At 40.3% G+C, this 19,958-nt stretch overlaps 1 protein-coding gene across 1 annotated transcript; it reads left to right on the top strand.

Annotated features, from left to right (window-relative positions):
- Positions 1–55: 55 nt before the first annotated feature.
- Positions 56–18,388, top strand: LRRC42 (leucine rich repeat containing 42). The gene is made up of 8 exons (XM_006200514.4): positions 56–254; positions 5,418–5,904; positions 10,383–10,514; positions 11,717–11,835; positions 13,051–13,139; positions 13,312–13,425; positions 16,539–16,623; positions 17,893–18,388. The coding sequence occupies exons 2-8, from the start codon at positions 5,432–5,434 to the stop codon at positions 18,165–18,167; spliced, it is 1,287 nt and encodes a 428-aa protein (XP_006200576.1). The 5' UTR covers positions 56–254; positions 5,418–5,431; the 3' UTR covers positions 18,168–18,388.
- Positions 18,389–19,958: the final 1,570 nt, after the last annotated feature.

The raw sequence follows: 19,958 nt of genomic DNA, 5'->3' as shown, positions 1-19,958 counted from the left end.
TCCGGCCCCGCCCCTCATGCCGGGTCTCGCGCAAGCGCGCCTCCCCTGCCCAGTGTTACCCCCGCCCCTGCCGGCCCCCGCGGTCCCACGGCGCCAGGTCGCCCCCAGCCCCCTTCCTCCTCCCGCCCACTCTCAGTCTCACCCTCCCTAGCTTTGTGCCGGGGGCGCGGAGCTGCTTCCCCCCTCAGCGGCGCCGCGGGAGGAGGGAGCCGCCACCGAGGAGCTGCTGCTGGCTGCCCCAGGCAGGGGCACAGGTAGGTGGCGGCCGCGGGCCGGGCCGCTCACGGAGCCCAGAGCTGCGAGTGGGGGCGGGTGCCGGGCTTGAGGAAAGGGTGGAGTGGGGGAGGGGAAGACCGAGGGGGACGGGGTTGGGGTGTGCTTGGGTGAAAGGTGTGAGGATGAGGATACAGGGGTGACGGAGATGAGTTTAAGGGTGGAGTTAGGGTGCTGGGATAGGGTGTGGGGTGTGAGAATTGGGGTCGGAGGCCTGGGTGGGAAAAGGGAGCGGGATTAGCTTGGGTGGGCTTGAGGAGGGGCTTGAGTGGGAATTTACGGATACGGAGAATGGCAGTACTGGGGAGGGGGGAAAGGGAATGGGATTTGAAGAGTGTGAGGAGAAAAGGATCTAGGATTGGAACAGGAGAAGGGGTGGGGTTTTGGGGGTGGGAAAGAAAGAAGTTGGGGCTTTGGATTGTGAAGTTGGGCATAGTGAGGCGTGAAGGAAAGAGATTTTGAGGACTGAAGATAGAAAACAAGGAAAAAGATGGAGAGATTTGGGTCCTAGCAGAAGGAATCCCAGAGAATGGGAGGAATGGAAGAATACATGGTGAAGGACACATGGGGCTTAGAGTGAGTGGGGGTGCAGTAGAGTGGGGAAGGAAGGAGAGACAGGTGCTGGTGGGATTGGATCTGGGGGTCATGGAAGGATTGGAAGGGCAGGAGGCTTGAGAGGTGGGGTGGCAGGGGAGCTGGGAGTGGGTGAAGGGAGGGGGTTAGGATTTTTGGTGTGGAGATTGGATTTTGTATGAGAAAATCTAGAATTGGCAGATAGCAAAATTGAATGTTAGGATGTAGGAGAGGTTGGCATGTTCCAGGAAGGAAGCAGGGACCTAGGTATGGATGAGAAGGCAGGTAAGAAGGTGCATGTTATGAGAGAAAAAGATAATGAGTTGAAAATTGAATAATGGTGGTGACACAGAACAATAAGGTTAGGATTGTTAGTTGCTTGTTGGTGGTTTGTAACTAGTTTCTGTTCAGGGTTTTATGTTAGAACTTTTCTCAAAAATTCTGCATTTTCAAATAAAGCAAGGGTGTCTGCAGCCTTGGGATGAAGGCCACGGGTTGACAGATGTTCTCCTGGTGTATGGATGTGGGTAATTTCTGCCCAGAAGGAAGAAGGGAGGCCTCAATGTAGCTCTGTCTTGGCTGTGTTCCCACTGACTCTTTCCTCAGATGTCCACTGTTTTTTAATCTCCTCCCTGTCTCACTGCCCCCTCTCCCCTCAGCTTGAGCCAGTAATACCAGAGGGATCAAACAGGTGGGTGAGATTAGTTTTTAACATTTTTTTTTATCCTTAAGGCTGATGTCATATTTTTATTCTTGAGAGACAGCATCATGCAGTGGAAAGAGCTTGAGCTTTGGAGTAACTTACAGCCTTGAGATTGAATTCTGGCTCTGCCCCATACTAGTTCTGTTCCTTAAGTGAGCTGCTTTACATCTCTGAGCCTCTTCATCTGTTAAATGGCAGTCCTGACTTCATAGGATTGTGGAGGATCACACGAAGTAATTTAATATAGTACCTAGTACAGTGCTTAGCAACTGGTAGGTGCTTAATAAATGGTAGCTATCACATCTACTATCATTATCGTCATATTTTGATTATGATTTATTATTCCCAGGGGATTGTTAACTTACTTTACCTAGTAAAGTTAGGTGTTTTCTTCTCTTTTCAAATTAGATCACCATAGACTCACCTCAAAATTTTAATCCTGTTGTCTCAATCCCTGCCTCCCTTCTTCCAGTCCACTTAACTGGATAGTCATGATTCTTGCTTGGTAAACTGGCTTCAAGATCTAAAGAGCTGTTATGTTTAGTTATCTATTATTTTATCTTGCTTCTTATTCAAAGGGGCTGTAGAGAAGTGAGTTTTTAATGTAGTAAGGCTAGATTTTATTCAATTGATGATGACATGCTTCATGGAAACTTTGGCTCATTTGTGGTGACCAAATACCAGAACATGCGCTATTGTAATAGTTCCTATGAGATTATATAAAACTGCCCCTCTGGAGACAGGCTGGGAGGCTATCAGAATGCCCTGTTACTCTGTTGCTCTAATATAAAATATAGCTAATGCAGATCTCCACTGGACATTGTTATTCTGGGAGATAACTTTCTGGTTTGTATAGAATTTTTGCTGTGACATAGAAGAGGCCCTGTCCCCTGAGGGGCTCCTTTCTAATAGACGACTCTGTACAACAGCCAGGCACAAGCAAAGCCAAGTTACAGAAACTTTGTGTGAAATTTTCTTGCCTTTATGATTCTTTAACCTTGAAAGGCTTAAACATTAATTCAATTCTTAGATCATCTTATAGTACCTCACAAACTCTCAGAAGCTCCTAATTGGGAGAATGCAAGATGCACAGATTTAGTAGTGGAAGTCAAACGTCACCAGGATTTCTTGAACCCTGATCAGTTTCTCAAGTACCATAGTTGAAAGACAGAGAGCCCTTGGGGCTTCTGGACAGATGATGCGAGTTTACTCTTCAGGAAAGATTAGATTTTCTTTTCATCATTTAGAAGGAGAACTAGCATTTGATGAATAATTTAAAGATAAAATTTAGCCAGAATGGTGCCAGGCAGAAGCTGCCAGGATCTTGGGCAGCCTGGGTTCACATCCTCACCCTGGTCCCAAGCTGCTTTTGCCCTCTGCTGGATGGAATCAGACTTTTCTGATTTTCACCAGAAGTAGTTATCCATTCATCCATTTGTCTATTTCACTCCAAAGTTTATAGAAGGGACTATTGGGATGAGTGTTAGGTGTAATTCAGATGGGCAGACCCTATTTCACTGCCAGGGAGCTTACAGTATGCGGATTCCTTATATGTTATCTCCCATAGAATTTGCCTTACTGCATTTAAATTCAAGTCATTCTTGTTTGGGTCCACGCCGGTGTCCGCTTTCTGACCTACAGGTAGAGTAGGGCTCTGAATGTCCAAATCCAGAAATACAGACCAAAGGGGATCTGCTTTATCTCCTCATCAAGATTAAAAGTCTGAGGTTGAAGGGACCAGATGCTTACCCTACTGAAAGAAAAGCTTAGAACTGGTAAAATATCTCCTTTGTAGCAGGCACTGAATACTGGCAAGAGTATGAGTTATGAGAACTGGCACTGTGACAGGAATTTTTTTTCTGGTTTTTAGTTTTTTCTTTCCCTCCCTGGTAGTACCAGTAGCAATATACTCCCATCATCCTCTTTGCTTCTACCACCTGCAGAAGGGTCTGGCAAGTGGGGGAGGAGCCTGCAGCTGTTGCCTGGAAGGGGAGCTGGCTCCTAGCAACAGTATCAGCAGGCCCTGCGGCTCAGAGCACTGTCTGTCCCTTTGAGGTCTTACCCTTCTCATTCAGTTCAACAAATATCTGTTGTGGGCTTACTCATTCTAGGCACTATGTTGGGCCTGGGAAAGAGAGATGAATCAAATAAATGTCGTGCCTTCAAAGAGCTCACAGCTCTGGGAACATTAGCAAGTGAACAGAGAGTACGTAGTGCTAAGTGCTATGTAGAAGGAGACACTGGTGCTCTGGGAAAACCAGACAGGCATGTGTGCTAGTGCATGGGTTAGGAAGTTTTCCCAGGAGAGTGGGCTTACTGTTAATGATGAGTAGGTATTAGCTAGGTCAAGGAAGCAGAGAAGGATGTTCCAGTCTCAGGAGCAGGATGTGCAAAGGCCAGTGGGACAGGAGAGCACAGCCAACTTACCTGGGTAGTATGAGGTGGCCAGAGAGTAGGGCAGAAGGCGATAGCAAGAAAGGGTGAAGCTCTCAGGCTAGGCAGAACCCGTTTTTCTGATGTGCTTTTACATACATAATTATCCTCAGGAGAAACATGGATCTTACTGATGCCCACAAATAGGATCCCTGTTTGATCTCCGGAGACTCAGCGTTTTTGATCATTGACTTCATTGATTGTTGACACTTGACTGGCTCCAGAGCTACATCCTAGCCCTGCAGTGATGTTGAAGAATGTGAATTGGTTCACTCTAAAAGTCAATCAGAGTCTTTTAGGGATAATAGCAGCTTTTTGACCTATATTAGATTAAATTTTATCTTAAAACTATAACAATGATAATCATACACTTTCATTTTATTTAATGTAGTAACTTCTCAAGTATTTTGAAATCTCACAGTTCCTCAGGATCTCATGGTACCTCAGGAAAACAAGTATTTATTCCAATTAGTGCTTAGGCGCAAAATGTTACCCACATGATTGCGTAAATACCCTGCTATTTTTGACATTTTACCTTACCTCAAAAGTGCCAACTAACAGAAGAAGTTGAGCCATAAGTGCTAACTAAAAGCTGTTCTAGCCCTTTGTGCTTCCAAGGGCTAGAATAGCTTTTAGTTATGTCTTGTCATAGAGATCTTTATTTGTAGATCCCCAAAACTCTGTTGCTTGTGATCTGTGTAAAGTTTGGCAAACAAACTGTAGTTGCACAAGTATCTGTTCAGGGGCTATTAATTATGTGCCAGAGCACTATGTTAGGGGGGATGAATTAAACATAGTCCCTCCTGTCAAGAAGCTCAGATTAACGGAACACCCCCAGAAATAAATCAGTAGCAGAACTGTCAGCCAAATGCAATAAAGTAATGTGTGCCAAGGTGGCAAGGTAGTTACTAGTTTCTCATCTTTGTTCTGTGTGTAAACGTGTTTTAAAAAAACAGTAAATTCTATATGCACTTTTTGTAACTTGCAAATCAATAAAAATTTTACAGTCTTAATGACTACATAACATTTCATGGTGTAGATGTAGCATCATTTATTTAATAACACATTTAATGGACGTTTAGGTTGTTTTCCATTGTTTTGCTAATATTGACTATGCTGCCGTGACTTTCCTTATAGGTGACTCTTTGATCACTTCTGTGCTAACTTCCTCAGGGTGAATTTTAGAAATGAGTTTTGAGCTGGCTTTTGAAAGATGAATGAGTTCCCAGATGGACTAGGAAAGGGCATTCCAGGTTGAGGTAATAGAGGCAACCTCCAGTGCCAGAGTTCACAGGCAACTGGTAAGCTTTGATTCCCCAAAGCAGCCACAGGGTCTCCTGGTAGGCTCATAAAACTCTGGGCACAGCAAGATGAAGTTACACATTACAAATGCCATTTTAATTGGAATTGTTTCCCTTGTGGCTTGATTTTACAGTTGCAACCAAGGCAATGTCTTACTGCCTCAACTCAGAAACCCACCTGGATCCAGGGCCCATCTATGTGCGAGAAAATGGGCAGCTGCACATGGTCAATCTGGCCTTAGATGGTGTCAGGAGTAGCCTGCAGAGGCCAAAGCCCTTCAGACTGTTTCCCAAAGGCTTTTCTGTGGAGCTTTGCATGAACAGGGAAGATGATACTGCACAGAAGGAGAAGACTGATCATTTCATCTTCACATACACCCGGGAGGGGAACCTTCGGTACTCTGCCAAATCCCTCTTCAGCCTCGTCCTGGGCTTCATCTCTGACAACGTAGATCACATTGATTCCCTTATTGGCTTTCCTGAGCAGATTGCCGAAAAGCTGTTCTCTGCTGCTGAAGCCAGGCAGAAGTTCACAGAGCCAGGTGCAGGGCTGAGGGCTTTACAGAAATTTACTGAAGCCTACGGAAGTCTGGTGCTTTGCTCCTTGTGTTTGCGAAACAGGTAGGTGTTCTTATTATGACAGTGAGTATTTTGTTGGGTGTGTGAATTCTGTCACGCTCTGGGGCTTAGTGGGCTTGGGGGTTTTCTCCATCAAACAGCACTTCAATTTAGAATTTCCAAACACAAAGTGGAGGCCATTTTGAGAAAAATCACTGTCCTTCTTTCCCCCGGCCCTCCAAGACAGCACTTAGCTTTATTTTGGAAACACCTTGCAAGGAGTAGTTGATTGCCACAGCTCCTCCATTAGGTAAAAAATACTCTTCTACTAACTTTTCTAGTAAGAGAGAATAGAAAAGATGTGATCTGCCAAGTATCTCAGTATGCTCTCAGAGATTGGAAGATTAGTAACCAGAGTTCTTGTCTCTGTTCCAGTTTTCAGACCTCTAGATACTGAGCATTAGATAAAAGCAACTTTAGAAGGATAAATGATTAAAATTTCAAGTATGTTAAAGTTTGGAAATTTTCTAGTAAGATCCCAACACTAAAACCAAGATCTGTCCATTTTAAACAGAGCAGATGTGACTTGCCTTTGCTCATATCCTTTTATTGATTTACTTAAAATTTTCATACCACTATCATGTAAAATAACTTTCAAGGCACTGATTAATTAAAAAGAAAAACTTTTAAAAAAATACATAGAAAAGAATTTAAACACAAATGCTGAATGGTATAAAGTGAAACATAAGCCTCCCTCCCGTCTCTCCTATTTCCCTTCCTCAGGGGCAACTACTGTTATCAGTTTCTTTTATATCATTCTGGAGATAATTCTGTTCATATTCTTGCGTGTATAGCTTTCCCCTTTGTTATACAAATGGCAGCACACTGCTCTCATACTGTTAGGCATTTTGCTCTCTCCATATATTTTGAAAATCATTTACCATCAATATTTGTAGGTTTCTTAAATAGCTGTATAGTATACCATTATATGAACTTTTTTGTAATTAGAAAATGTGAAAGGCAGCTTACTATTAAAGTGCATAATCAATATAACTATTAAAACAAGGCTAACCAATAGGCATGTAATAAAAGAAGAGAAACTTATACCAGAAAACATAAGTTCATATGCTTAAAGAAATAAAGAAGAACAATATTTAATCAGCTTATTGAATTAATTTTTCACCCCAAGCCAAATACGGTACTTGAAAAAAAAAAAAAGACATAAACCCACACCGATAATTGTGTAGGTATAACTGTGGACTTGTGAACTGAGTAGGCACCTTATGGAAGCTCTGTCTCTGTGCTGGGGTCTCAGTCATGGCTGGGGCAGGGGTTGATGCCAGTGGAAAAGAAAAGAATTACTTTGTGTAAATGAAAACATCAAGCAGTATTTCATTGAAGCTCAGACAATTAAAATACATTTTATGCCTTCATTTTTTATTCCAAGTTATTTACGTTCATTGTAGGAAAATTAGAACAATGAAAAATAAGTTATGATGTATACTTTGTTTTAAAATCATTTTATAAAGGCAAATGCATACCATTTGAGAAACATATAGAACTGTAATATTAAAAAATTTATAGTCCCATCATTCATGCTTATCATTTCCAAATAGATATCTTTATACATTTGGGAATATACTCAATCTATAATTTGTAATCTTTTTTTCCTCCACCTACCATTATTATAGCTTAAGTATTTCTCATAATAGTGAAAGTACTTTTTCTCTATTTGTGATGTCTGCATAGTGTTCCAGTGGTCAGATTGGATGAAAATAGCACTTTTGATGAGCACATGAATTAATGTAGCATTTCTGAAAAACAGCTTGGCAGTATGTATCAAGAGCCTTAAAAATATCCGTATCATTTGTTTGACCCATTAATTCCACTTGTTAAGAATATATTCTAATTTCCAATGTAATCAGATATGGGAACAAATATTTTTACATTAAGGGTGTTCGTTAAGGTACTATTATAGTAGTGAAAACATGAAAGTTGAATATCCAGGAATAGGAAATTAATTAAGCAAATTATGGTATATTCATATAATGAAATACTATCTAGCTATTAATATAATATCCATAGGTCATTTAAGGTGATGTGGTAAAATGTTCATTATATAATAAATGAAAAAATAATTAAAATTGTATATAATCTCAATTCTGTTTGTAAAAAAATAGGAAATTTTATATGGATTACATATATGGGGGAAGGAAGAGAAGCCCACTAAAATGTAGTTTAGATAGTGGAATTGAAATTGGTTTTAATTTTCTTTATAATTTTCTAGATTTTCTTAAAATGTTCTCCAAGGAATATGTATTACTTTTATAGTTAGAAAAGCATAAGAAAACATTTTAAATGTAGTCTTTTGGCTCATATTTTATTGCAACAATTCCAGACTTTGCTGCCTTATTCAGATACAAGATTTTCAATTGTGATTAAAAACTTCCCTTCTCCTTTTGAATCCCCAAAGGAAAATAGGAAGAGGGCAGGAGGTTTGGGTTTGCATTTGCAATCCCCAGCTGAAACTGCAGCAATAAAGGTTTGACCAGCACAAAAGGGTTTAGATCATGGGAAAAGAGCTTGAGAATATAATTGAAAAATAAGATAATTGAGTAGGTGCAGGCACTTCCTGTTCAGGGTTGGGTCGCAAAGCTGCCAGCCACAAGGAGAAGCCAGTGTCTTTGCAACTGGGTTCCAGTCCTGTAGGACTGTGTTTTCCTTACAATATCACCCTGTGTAACTGAATTATAATAGCAACCATTTAATGAGGGCCTGTGAGATGCTGTGTATTTTTGGAATATTGTTTCTAATTTTCTTAATAATCCCTAAAGGAAGTAATCATCAGCCCCGTTTTCCAGCTGGAGAAATTGAGGCTCACAGAGGTTAAGTAACAGTCACACAATCTACACAAGTAAATTCTTACAATCACACAAGTAGTTAGGGTTGTTAGAATCCAAATTCAGGCATTAAATTCTGGCATTAAAATACCTGGGCTCCCTCTGTTGCTTCTCCACTACACTATTCTGAACTTTTTAAGCAGCACATTGGAAGACTAATATTGAATAAGACCCTAGAGCTTTGATTATGTCCTTGATAAGCATCTAGTAGTGCCTGTGGCCTCGCGTGTTGATTTCTCCACCTTGGCTTTTATAATTTTTGTCACATTATACATTGTTATGTCCTGTGCAGATAACCTTTGTTTCAGAATTACAAAAAGTCTTTGGTTAATTGATCAAAGGATGTGTATTTTCCTTTCTCTGATTGCCAGTAATCTCCCAAATCCCCATTAACCCACTTCAACTCTGTGATTGGAAGATGGAAAACAGCAGCTTTATCTACAGTGCAGTTGAAGTATGTCTGAGTAAATAGAGCTCATTTGTGTACCCAGCTGAGCTCGGTCACCAGGCAGCTTAGAGGGGGTATCAGTACCACAGGCCATCTGTACCCAGCAGTCAGGCCAGCGATCAGCTTCAGTACATCATCTTACTCTGACTGAAAGTAGGAAGAAAAGAGATCTGACCCTCCTCTTGCCCTTGGATTATTCAACCCTGTTTTTGATTATTACCATCCTGGTGACAGAAGAGAAATGTGAACAGTGAAGTATAACTTCACTGATCCTACCTACCATGCCCTCTTGCTGTGGAAACCTCTAAACATCCATGAGGAAAGTGGATGAGAAAGGCACGCTCTTGCCACAAGCCAGTTTCCCTGTTCTTTTAGGGTCCTCTCCTGTTTCCTGTCACATCTAACCCTTTTCATTTTTTGTCACTGACATCATATGAAATAGATGGACAACTAGAAAGCAGGGTGGAGGCCACAGCCTGGGCTGTGCAACGCTTTTTTGATCTTTTCCTTTCCAGAGGCGTCCCTGATACCTCCTGATAGCAGTTTGGCAGGGTGCCCCGGTGTAATTAAAGTGTTTGTGCTTACAGCTTTGTCATCATAACCATCTAGTATAGAGTGAGTCCTCGTAGTAGTCCTGCTGCACAAACTTTTGGCATAAAGTTAGCAGGGTAACAGTGGCACAGGAGAGGGGGCAGCTACTCAAATTTGTGTTTGAATAGAAAAGATAGAATCTGATCTGCCAAATGTATCTTGGTATGTTCTTGGGGATGTGCGTGTTAGAACCCAAAATTCTTGACCTGTTCCAGTTTTCAAACCACTGCTTATTGAGCATTATGTAAAAATCAGCCTTAAAAGAGTAAGTGATTAAATTTGAGTATCCTAAAGTTTGTAAATCTTCTGATAATCTCAACACCAAGGTCTGTCTGACTTCTAACAAAGCAGATGTTTTCTCGTGTCTTGCCTTTGCTCGTATGTTTTTATTTATTTAAAGTTTTAATTCCGCCATCATGTAAAGAGACTTTCAAGGCATTTACTAGTTAAATTCAGCCTATGCCTACATAGTAATCAGTGAGGTCTGCTTGTTATACATAGTACCTTGTCCTGATGGAATGTTGATGTATCACAAAGTCCCAAATGGTGATGTGTTAAAAGAAGGAAAACAAAAGCTATTGATTGCTCTCTACACCTGACAGATACCTGGTGATTTCAGAAAAACTTGAGGAGATTAAGTCTTTCCGGGAGCTGACCTGTCTGGATCTTTCCTGTTGCAAGCTTGGAGATGAGCATGAGCTTCTGGAACATCTCACCAATGAGGCCCTGTCTAGGTATTGTTCTGCCACTACTTCTCAATGAATTGTTTTTTTGTTTTTTTTTTTAAAGGATGATCCATAGGATCATCTTGAAGAATGTTGGTTACTTCCCAGTCATGTGTTTATTTGCTAATTTTTCCTTCCTGAAACATTTTCAAATTCCATTTACTTGGTACAAGCACTGTAGATTGGAGAGCTCTTAGGAAAGAAGTCAGTAGGTTCATTTACCTAAATAACCTTTATTTCAACATATAGCGCTTAAGGCTACCTGGGCTGAAAAATGATTTTGCCATTTAATTGTCCAGTCCTGGTTTATTCTAGCAAGAGATGAGAAGTTATACAATTTTTTATAGTCATTATCTTTTCATATTTTAACTATCAATAAACTATAAATTATTTAAAAAGTGAACTATTAAAAGACAGCCAGATAAATTCTTTTCAAGAACCATAATTTAAAGCAGTTCATACCATTTCATACCATTCACAAATAATCCAGCTGACCTCAGTCTGGCCAGCAGAGGGAGAAGGCCAGATGGATTCCTTTGTGGTTTCATAAACACCCAGAGGGATAACAGCAGCTACAAACCTGAGTCTAACCTGCTTCCTGGGGCCTGCCTAGGACAGTGACACCTATGTACTGCCCTGTACAAGAGTATTTTTGTGTGAGGTTAGTAAAGGTTCAGATTTCTTGTGTATGGGTCAGTGAAGCACGTTAATACACCAATTTCAGTTTAGCTGAATGGATTGGGATATGGCTCTACTCTATAAGCCCAATCTGAAAATCTGGATTTATAAAGCTAATTAGAATGAAAAGATTGTGCTTTGCGTAAAGAATTCTGATAGGAGTTCTTTAGCAGAGTTTCCTGATACATTTAAAGTGGTTTTGATTTTCGCACAGCACTTGTCTGAAATGCAGCTTTTGTGTTAAACAAGGTGTACTAATCTCCTTAGTGAAATCCCTGTTTGTCTCATTCCACCATATACCTCCAGTGCCCTCTGCCATCTGAGATTAGTACTACATGACACTTTGATCTTTGAGTTAACTCTCACTTAGTAACTGAAATAGCACCAAAAAATCTTTAACTCTGTTAAATGCATCAGGTGTGAAATAGCAGGGGGTAGAGGATATATTTTTAAATGAAGTTTATGAAAGCATGTTCTCATACCTGGACTTTCTCAAATGCTAAGTAATTTATGTATGGTCTTTGTTTCCCTAGTGTAACTCAGCTCCACCTGAAGGATAATTGTTTATCTGATGCCGGAGTGCGGAAAATGACAGCACCAGTTCGAGTGATGAAAAGAGGCCTTGAAAATCTAACGTTATTAGACTTATCTTGTAAGTTTTATTAGAAGTTATAGATGATTAATGTTGAAAGAGTGGACTTAGAAATCATCTAAGTCTTCCCCTTCATTTGAGAGGTAATAAAATTGAGGGGAGGTGATTTTCTTAGGTGCCACAAGTTGGTAGTAGAACAAGACTAAAGCCAGAGGCTCTTGATTCCTGGCTAAATACCTTTCCTGGCATGCTGCCACCTCTCTAGGAGAGGAAAAGCCCTTACGAATTCATCCACGCCACTCACTCTCTGCAGACAGGGCAGCCTTTCATCACATTCACAGCATATGGAGAGGATATTTGGCTCATCTTTACTTTCTTTGGGTTGCTGGTTAATAGTGTCTGTTATCTAGGCCTCTTTTAACAATAATTGCTTGATGAAAATCTGGATAAATTCACAATTTTAATAACTTAGGTTGAACTAGATATTGACTCCAGTGGTAGAAAGATAGTAAGGATCATTTACGATTTAATTGAGCATCCACTGAATACATAACCGGATGGTATAGTGTCGAAAGAATAGGAGCAGGGTTTGAGGTCAGAGGACGGACACTCTTTGCTCTGCCGATTATGTGCCCTTGGGCATGTTATTTAGCCTCTCTGAGCCTTGGTTTTGGCTTCTGTAAAATGAAGATAATGATAATGCCCCTCCTCCCTACCTCCCAGGGCAGTGTGTTTGTTCAACAAATATTTCTTGAGCATCTCCAGTGTGTCAGGCATTGTGCTCATGGTCTTGAGGACTCAGTGCTAAATGCAGTGCTCCTGATACGAAGGTAATATGTAAGAAAGGATTCTGGGGAAAAAAATGCAAGTTAGTAAGACAGTAATAGGCTTTGTGTCTAAGTACCCTTGAAAATATTTTTAAAATAAATCTATTACTTTGGAGGTGAAATGGCTATGAACAAAGTCTAATACACTATTTTAATACTTGTTTACATATACTGTTTTCATATGGTTCCAAATTAAACCCTTTGGAATAACTACCTGGTTTTTCTGCTAACCCCCAACTCCTAAAAAGTTAGAGCTATAAAGCATCTTCTAGTGTGGCTCCTTTATATTACAGACAGGAAAGAGAAGATCCCTGTATTTAATTTACTCTGAGAAGTTGGAACATTCAGTGTTTCATATTTTATCATTGGCTTTTTTTCCTGAGCTTACTGTTGGCATTCTAGCAATACTTATACTGTAACAGAATATTACTTATGTTTTGACATCTAGGTAACCCTGAGATCACAGATGCAGGAATTGGGTACCTCTTTTCTTTTAGAAAACTAAACTGCTTAGATATCTCTGGGACGGGACTCAAGGTAAGACTTTTGCTTCCTTCTCTTACTTTTCCAAACTCACATTTTGTTATTTTGCTTCTGCTAATTGGCATTTAGAAGGACTGGTATTTATGATGGGGTTTATTTCCTGCTGAGAGCAAGTTAAGAGCTGACCAGATGAGTGTGCATTTGTGTTCTGCTTTTCCCTCACTAGGACATCAAAGCTGTCAAACACAAGCTTCAGACCCACATAGGCCTTGTTCACTCCAAAGTGCCTTTGAAGGAATTTGATCATAGTAACTGCAAGACAGAAGGCTGGGCTGACCAGGTAATGCAAATTTTTCTCCCCTACAGTTAATGTGGCTTTTCATTTTAATTCCAAGTGTCTTATTCAACACTTGAACAAATGTTAACACCCTTGGTATCCTTGGCTGAATTGTCATCCTCAGTCAAATCAGAGACACTGATGGCTTATAACTGACCCAGTTACTTAAGGAAATGTGTTAGATGCCAGTCCTTAAATCCCATGGTCTAGTCACTATTGGACCTAGAAGAAAATGTCTTCTTATAAATAACTCAGAAAATAAGTGAATTCTTGCTTGCTATGCAAAAAAGCAGTGTGACCCAACTTCAGAAGGACAGATTCTCTTAGCAGTGTGTATATACTGGAAGGAGAATAATTCATACTGATAAGAACTCAAATTGGACTCTTTCCCTTTTGGGGGCGCAAATTTAACTCTCAGAGCCTTAATGAGGAACTGTCTCTTTCATCCTGAGCCCTCCCATTTTCATCTCCTTGGCTGAACTTGCTTTGACTGTCTCTCATCTTCTTGATGGACTTTCTTAAGTTGGTAAAGTATACAGACTTAATTTGGAAGTCAGAAGGTAACCCCGTAGCAGAGCATCAGTAGATGCCAGTTTGCCTGTGGCTGGTGCCTTTCTCCTTCAGATAGTTTAAACCAATGTTACTGGTGGAGGCCGAGAGGACCCACCACACCAGACTGTTTTATTCTGGATCCCTCTTGGGCTCCAAGCTATAATACACGATGGTGGACCTATCTGACTACCTCATTGTACCATCACCTCCCTATAGATTAGCAAGAAGGGGTGCTGGTGAATCGATATTTCAGAAGCACTTTAAAGTTTGTCCGGAAAAATGCATACTGAAATCGTTATAACAGTTCATTGGCAGACAAAGTTTGTAGCACTGGATGAATCCTAGATACATCCAGTAGATTTGAGGCAAGTGTGGGATGATCACACAAGGGCTTGATGTGGTTTGGTTATGGCAGCAGGTGACATGGTAGGAAAAGTGTAGGCTGTGGAATCAGGGACCTGGGTTCGGGATCCTGGCCCAGCAGCCCAGGAGCTGTATAAGTTAAGGCAGCTTTTCTGTTTATTCATCTGGAAAATGCAGAAACCAGGACTTCTCTTGCAGAAGTTGGTAAGGACGAAGTAAATACCTAGGAGCCCGGACTGAAAGTAAGTTGGGTTCCAAGCAGGTTCACACTGTGCAGCCTCAGCTGGGCCCCGAGGACTGGCAGCAGTGTTTTATCTATCTCTTGTTAATTCCTTGTTGAACCTGTTTCAGGCTGACTCTGTTCTCCTGCCTCATTCTCAGCAGGTGGCACAGGAAAATAAGGCCATCTGTAAGAGTTCCTTTACTTCCCTAAATCTGTCTTAAAATTTCTCCACTTCTGCAACCATGTCCCACTTCCCGCCTGTCTAAGGGAACAGATGTGGCACTTTATTCCGCTGATAAGCCCTTTAGTATTTTTCTTTTTTTCATTTCTATTCCCTAAGATCTCCAGCTTCCTCTGTGATATTTTACTAATAATTATTTCCCTCTACTGCCCCACCACTACGTCTTCAGTCTCACCCTCTGTTGGCTATTTATTTCTGTGTATAAACATAAATCACTCTTATTCTCACATGTTCTTCATCCCTTGTTGCAACTGTGAATTGTTTTCTATTCTTATCTTCCCACCTCCTCACTGCCTACTCAGTTCTTAATCCCTTGTAATCTAGTTCTGGCCCCCAGGGCTCTACTGAAGGTGGCACGTGATCTCATTCTTCACCCTCCTTGGCTTTCCTGCTATATCGAGATAAACATGCAGCCTTCTGCTTTTTCTCTCTGGGCCTTCCTGCTGACTCTCCCCTAACTTTCTCACTTCTCCCTTTAGCTCTTGCTGATTGCTCACTGCCTCCTTTCCTCTCCTCTTCTGTCTCCACTCACCCTCCTGGTTATCTGAACTGTTCTTGGAGCCTTTATTTTCCCTGTGAGGATGATTTCGGCTTCTTTCACACCTTAGACCCGTTCCTAAATATTATCCATAAATCTCTGCCAGGCATCTCAAATTCAGCTTGTTCAGAACCAAACTCATTTTCTTCATCCCCATCCCCAGATAGCTCTTCCTGTTGACATTCTTATTTCTGTGAGTGGAAGCACAGTTTTCCTTATTGCCTCCCCAGCCACCAGATTTGGTTCATCTTCACATTCTCTTAGATCTGTCCCCATTTTCCAGTCAGGGAGGTACCATAGAAGAGATGACAACTCATATTTACTGAGTGCTTCCTGTATGCCAGATGCTGCCAGGCCCTTCACGTGGTATGTTCTCATTTAGTCCTCACCACAGTCCGATGGTGTGTGTACTGTTACTAATCCCTGTTTTACAGATGAAGAAATTGAGACTCAAATCACTTGTCAGGGGTCCCCTGGCTAGTAATTGATAGAGCAACTCTGGAACTATGTTCTTAAACTGCGTGTTGTTCTGCCTCTGTGTCCTGGAAATGTTTTTTTCTTGACTGACTTTATGATCATTTCATTGCATACCATAAAGAGAAATGTTAAATTTAAAGTTCCTATACTTGTGGTGTATGTAAAGTAATGGTTTGCTTTATTTTTTTATGTGTAGTTTATACTCAGCCAGATTTCCAAAAGAATTTGTAATAGCTTGTAATAAAAATAACAGTACTAGCAATTTTTTAAAAATGCAAACTGATCATGAAGTGTTGTGAGAACGTGGAAACGTGGGCATTTTACACACATACGAGAGTTCGAGTTACAGTTGGTATAGTTCAAGGCATGAAAGTGAGTCTAGGAATGTGTGAAAAGTATTACAACTAAGGTTTTAAGCTTTAGTTTAAGGATATGCAGTTTTTTTTCCTAGATTGGAATAGAGATGAAAATAGGGAGTCAGCTTTATAGATTTTTTTCTGAGTAATGCAGGAACATATATCCAACATGTTTGTTGTCTGACCAAGTCCTGCATTAAAACAGAAAATCCAAACTTGACTTGGTTCTTATTCTCGTCACCATCATCTGAAGTAAGATTTCCACAGGGGTTTGTGTTTATGGAAAGGGAATGGGGGAACAAGGAAGGCTTGAAATTAAAAGCTTGAGATTTTGTTCTAATTCAAGTCTTTCCAAATACATTTTAGATTGTTCTGCAGTGGGAGCGTGTGACTTCGGAAGCTGTGAAGCCACGAGAAACCTTGGAGCCTCAAACAGCAGCTCAGCACTTCTGTGAGAAATTCCTTTTCCTTTGGAGTTTTTTGCCCTTAGGTTATTTGCATCCTTAAAGCACTTAGCCCATCTTCACTCAATGGGAAAATTAATTATGATAGTATTGACTTAATTAGATCACTGAGACTGGTATTTGCTCGACATAGCTTACAGTGTAAGTTCACACTTAGCTTTAAACACCAGCACCAGGAAAATATCTTGGTAAATGTATGTATGTTTGTACATAAAATATGTTTATTTATTTACATTCCATTTTGTTCCAGAAAAGATTTGCAGTGGTGCAGAAGTAGATAGAATACAGAACATTAAGTGTAGCAAAAAGGTAGAAGTGTCCATCAGCAGATAAATGGATAAACAAAATGTTGTATTTACGTACAGTGGAACATTAGTCAGCCTTAAAAGGGAAGGAAATTTTAACACATGATATAACACAGGTGAAATTTAGAGACATTATGCTAAGTGAAATAAGCTAGGCAAAAAAAAAAAAAAATGAATCTTCTTATGAGGTTCCTAGAGTAGTCAGGTTCCTAGAGACAGAAAGTAGAATAGTGGTTGCCAGGGGGAGAGGTGGGAGGGAGTTATTGTTTAACAGGTACAAAGTTTTTACCAAGCTGAAGAAGTTGTGGAGATGGATGGTGGTGATGTTTGCACAACAATGTGAATGTACTTAATGCCACAGAACTCTACACTTAAAAATTGTGGAAATGGTAAATTTATGTTACATGTATTTTACCGTAATTTTTTTTGAAAGGAGTTAAAGGATGAAATCAAAGTGAAGGAAAAATACAGGTTAAAACAATAAGAAAAATTCAGGGGTTATCAAAAAATACAGAAGAAGGTTGTACCTTTTGCTAGAGTTGTGCCACAGATTTGGTTCTTAAAAAGCAAAGTCCACATTTTGAATAATAATAGCTTACATTTTTTGAGTTCATATTCACATCACCCTTATGAAATAGATTTTATATCCCTATAAAAATGAGAAACCTGAACCTCAGACAAGTCATTTGCCCAAGATCACTTATCCAGGAAGTGGCAGTTGTGGGATTTGAATCCAAATCTGTGCTACTCCTGTGTGAGTACATGCCTTCACCCTGTGCTGGTGCACATGCTGTAAGATACTTTACAGGGCACTCAGACGGGAATAAAATTAACCCCGACCTCACCCTATTTGGGCTTCTGTTGTTTCACTTGGATCATCTTTCTGGTTGTAGGCAGGCATTAGTAGCCGGCATAGTAAGCTCATTGCCCTTCCCTTTGTCACTCTTACAGATGGGAAGCGGGCTCGTACAGAAGCCCCAGTGACGTGTCCCCTGGCAGACAGCCATGTGAACTCTTCTGAGAAACTCCAGTTCTATAAAGAGAAAGCCCCAGACTGCCATGGGCCATTGTTGAAACGTGAAGCCATCTCAAGCCAGGAGTCAAAGAAGAGCAAGAAGAGAACTTTTGAGGAGCCAGAGAAGGAACAGAGCAACTCTTCACAGTCTTCAAAGCAGAAATATGTATGTCTAGCTGTTGAAGACTGGGACTTACTAAATTCCTATTGATGGGCAGATACAAATTGATCTTTTACCCCCAACTCTAATGTATGAGGAAAGGGGGCTGATGATGTTTTCCTTTTTGTTTGAATTTACCTATGGCATTAGCATAGCAAGTGGATATTTCTACTTTTGTGGTGGGGGAGGGGAATGCTATGGAAGTATGTAATAATTTCTAATGTATATTTTCAATACATAGTAATTTTTTCAAATAAACGTTTTTTGCTGTCCTTAGGTTCTACTTGTGAAATATGGGGCCACAGGAAGTAACACCTTGGTTTGGTTTGGAAGACCATGTGAACTAACGGGGCAGCTTAGCATTACTCCAATTTGGCCTGGCCAATAGGATATATATATACAATAGGATATATATATATGTATATATCTATATATATGCCTATGTCTGTACAGCTACTATTATTGAATGCTTCCTATGTGCCATGCTCTAACCTCACAACAATGAAAGGTGGATGTTAGCCCCACTTTAGATGAAGTTAAAAAAACTCAGCCTCAAGTTAAATGAGTTGTTTAAGGTCTAGAGATTATCAGAACAAGAATTTATAATCCTTTCTGTCCAGCTCTGAAGCCCACACTGTTACATTGCCTTCTTAAATAATAGTTACCATTCAGTAGAATCTCAGCTATTAAGTCTATTAAGTAAACCAACAAGAATCTTCCCAGTAGTCCTGCCAGGTATGGACTTTTGCCTCCATTTGACAGAAGACCAAGGACTTGCCTTACTTAGATAAGTCATTCTCAAGCTTTATTGTGCATGCAAGTCACCTGGGGATCTTGTTAAAATGTAGATTCTGATTCAGTAGATCTGGAGTGGGGGTTGACATTCAACATTTCTAACAGGTTTCCAGATGATACCAGTGCTTCTAATTTGTGGACTACACTTTGAGTAGCAAGGCTCTTGATCTTCACCGTCTAATACAGTAGCCCCTACTCAGATGTGGCCACTGGACAGTTGAAATGTGGCTAGTCCAAATTGAGATGTGCTATAAAATACACACTAGATTTCAGATATCAAAGTACAAAGGTATGAATGAAAAATAATCTCCATTTTTAAGTATTGATTACATGTTAAAATGGTCATTTGGGGGTTAAAAATATTAATTTCACCTGTTTTTATTTTTCTAACGTGGCTACTAGAAAATTTACTTTGCTTGCATTTGTGATTTGCATTATATTTCTGTTGGATGGTGCTGCTCTAGACCATATTCCATCCGTAAAAGACAAGCAAAAGCAAGACTTACTGGCAATTAAAAGGAATGGAGAGAATACCTCAAGGGATTAAAAACATTAGTGTGACAGGCCTGACATTTGGACATGCTCTAGAGCTTAACCAGGATGTTAATAAAAGTAGATCTTGGATCTGATACGTGTTCTATTCGCTATTCAGAGCTAGGCAAGGTGCTACCTTTGTAAAGGTGGCCTGTTGCCCAGGATCATACCCAAAGCTCTGATTTCTGAAATTTATCAAATGAAAAAGGCAGATTCAGTGCAGATTGTTTTGTGTTGTAGAAGTAGAGCTTTAATGTCATTTGGCGGAATAGTAGCACACTCTGCCAAATTCCTCCTACAAGTAAATAGCCTTACATGTCAAACCTAGCTTATATCATTAGTCAAACCTGAATCTAATTTTGATCACCCCCCAACTGTCACCACCCCTTTGTTGCCATGGTGCAGTGCTATGTCAGAAAGCGGCATCTGGAGTTACTCTTCAAACATCCCACCTGTTCTGATCATTTTGCAGGGCAAATCTTCCTTCAGAGCAACTTCTGACTACTTCTCTTT

Source organism: Vicugna pacos, chromosome 13 (assembly GCF_048564905.1).
Source record: "Vicugna pacos chromosome 13, VicPac4, whole genome shotgun sequence".
Taxonomy (NCBI): Eukaryota; Metazoa; Chordata; class Mammalia; order Artiodactyla; family Camelidae; genus Vicugna; species Vicugna pacos.
Note: the sequence above shows the minus strand (reverse complement) of the source record. Positions and strands in the feature narration are given on the sequence as shown.

What these genes read in the sequence shown, in the direction of transcription:
- LRRC42 (XM_006200514.4), top strand. Translation starts at nt 5,432, where the DNA reads ATGTCTTACTGCCTCAACTCAGAAACCCACCTGGATCCAGGGCCCATC. An exon ending in TCCTTGTGTTTGCGAAACAG is followed by an intron (nt 5,905 to 10,382) that starts GTAGGTGTTCTT and finishes TACACCTGACAG; the next exon opens with ATACCTGGTGATTTCAGAAA. An exon ending in TCTCTGGGACGGGACTCAAG is followed by an intron (nt 13,140 to 13,311) that starts GTAAGACTTTTG and finishes TTCCCTCACTAG; the next exon opens with GACATCAAAGCTGTCAAACA.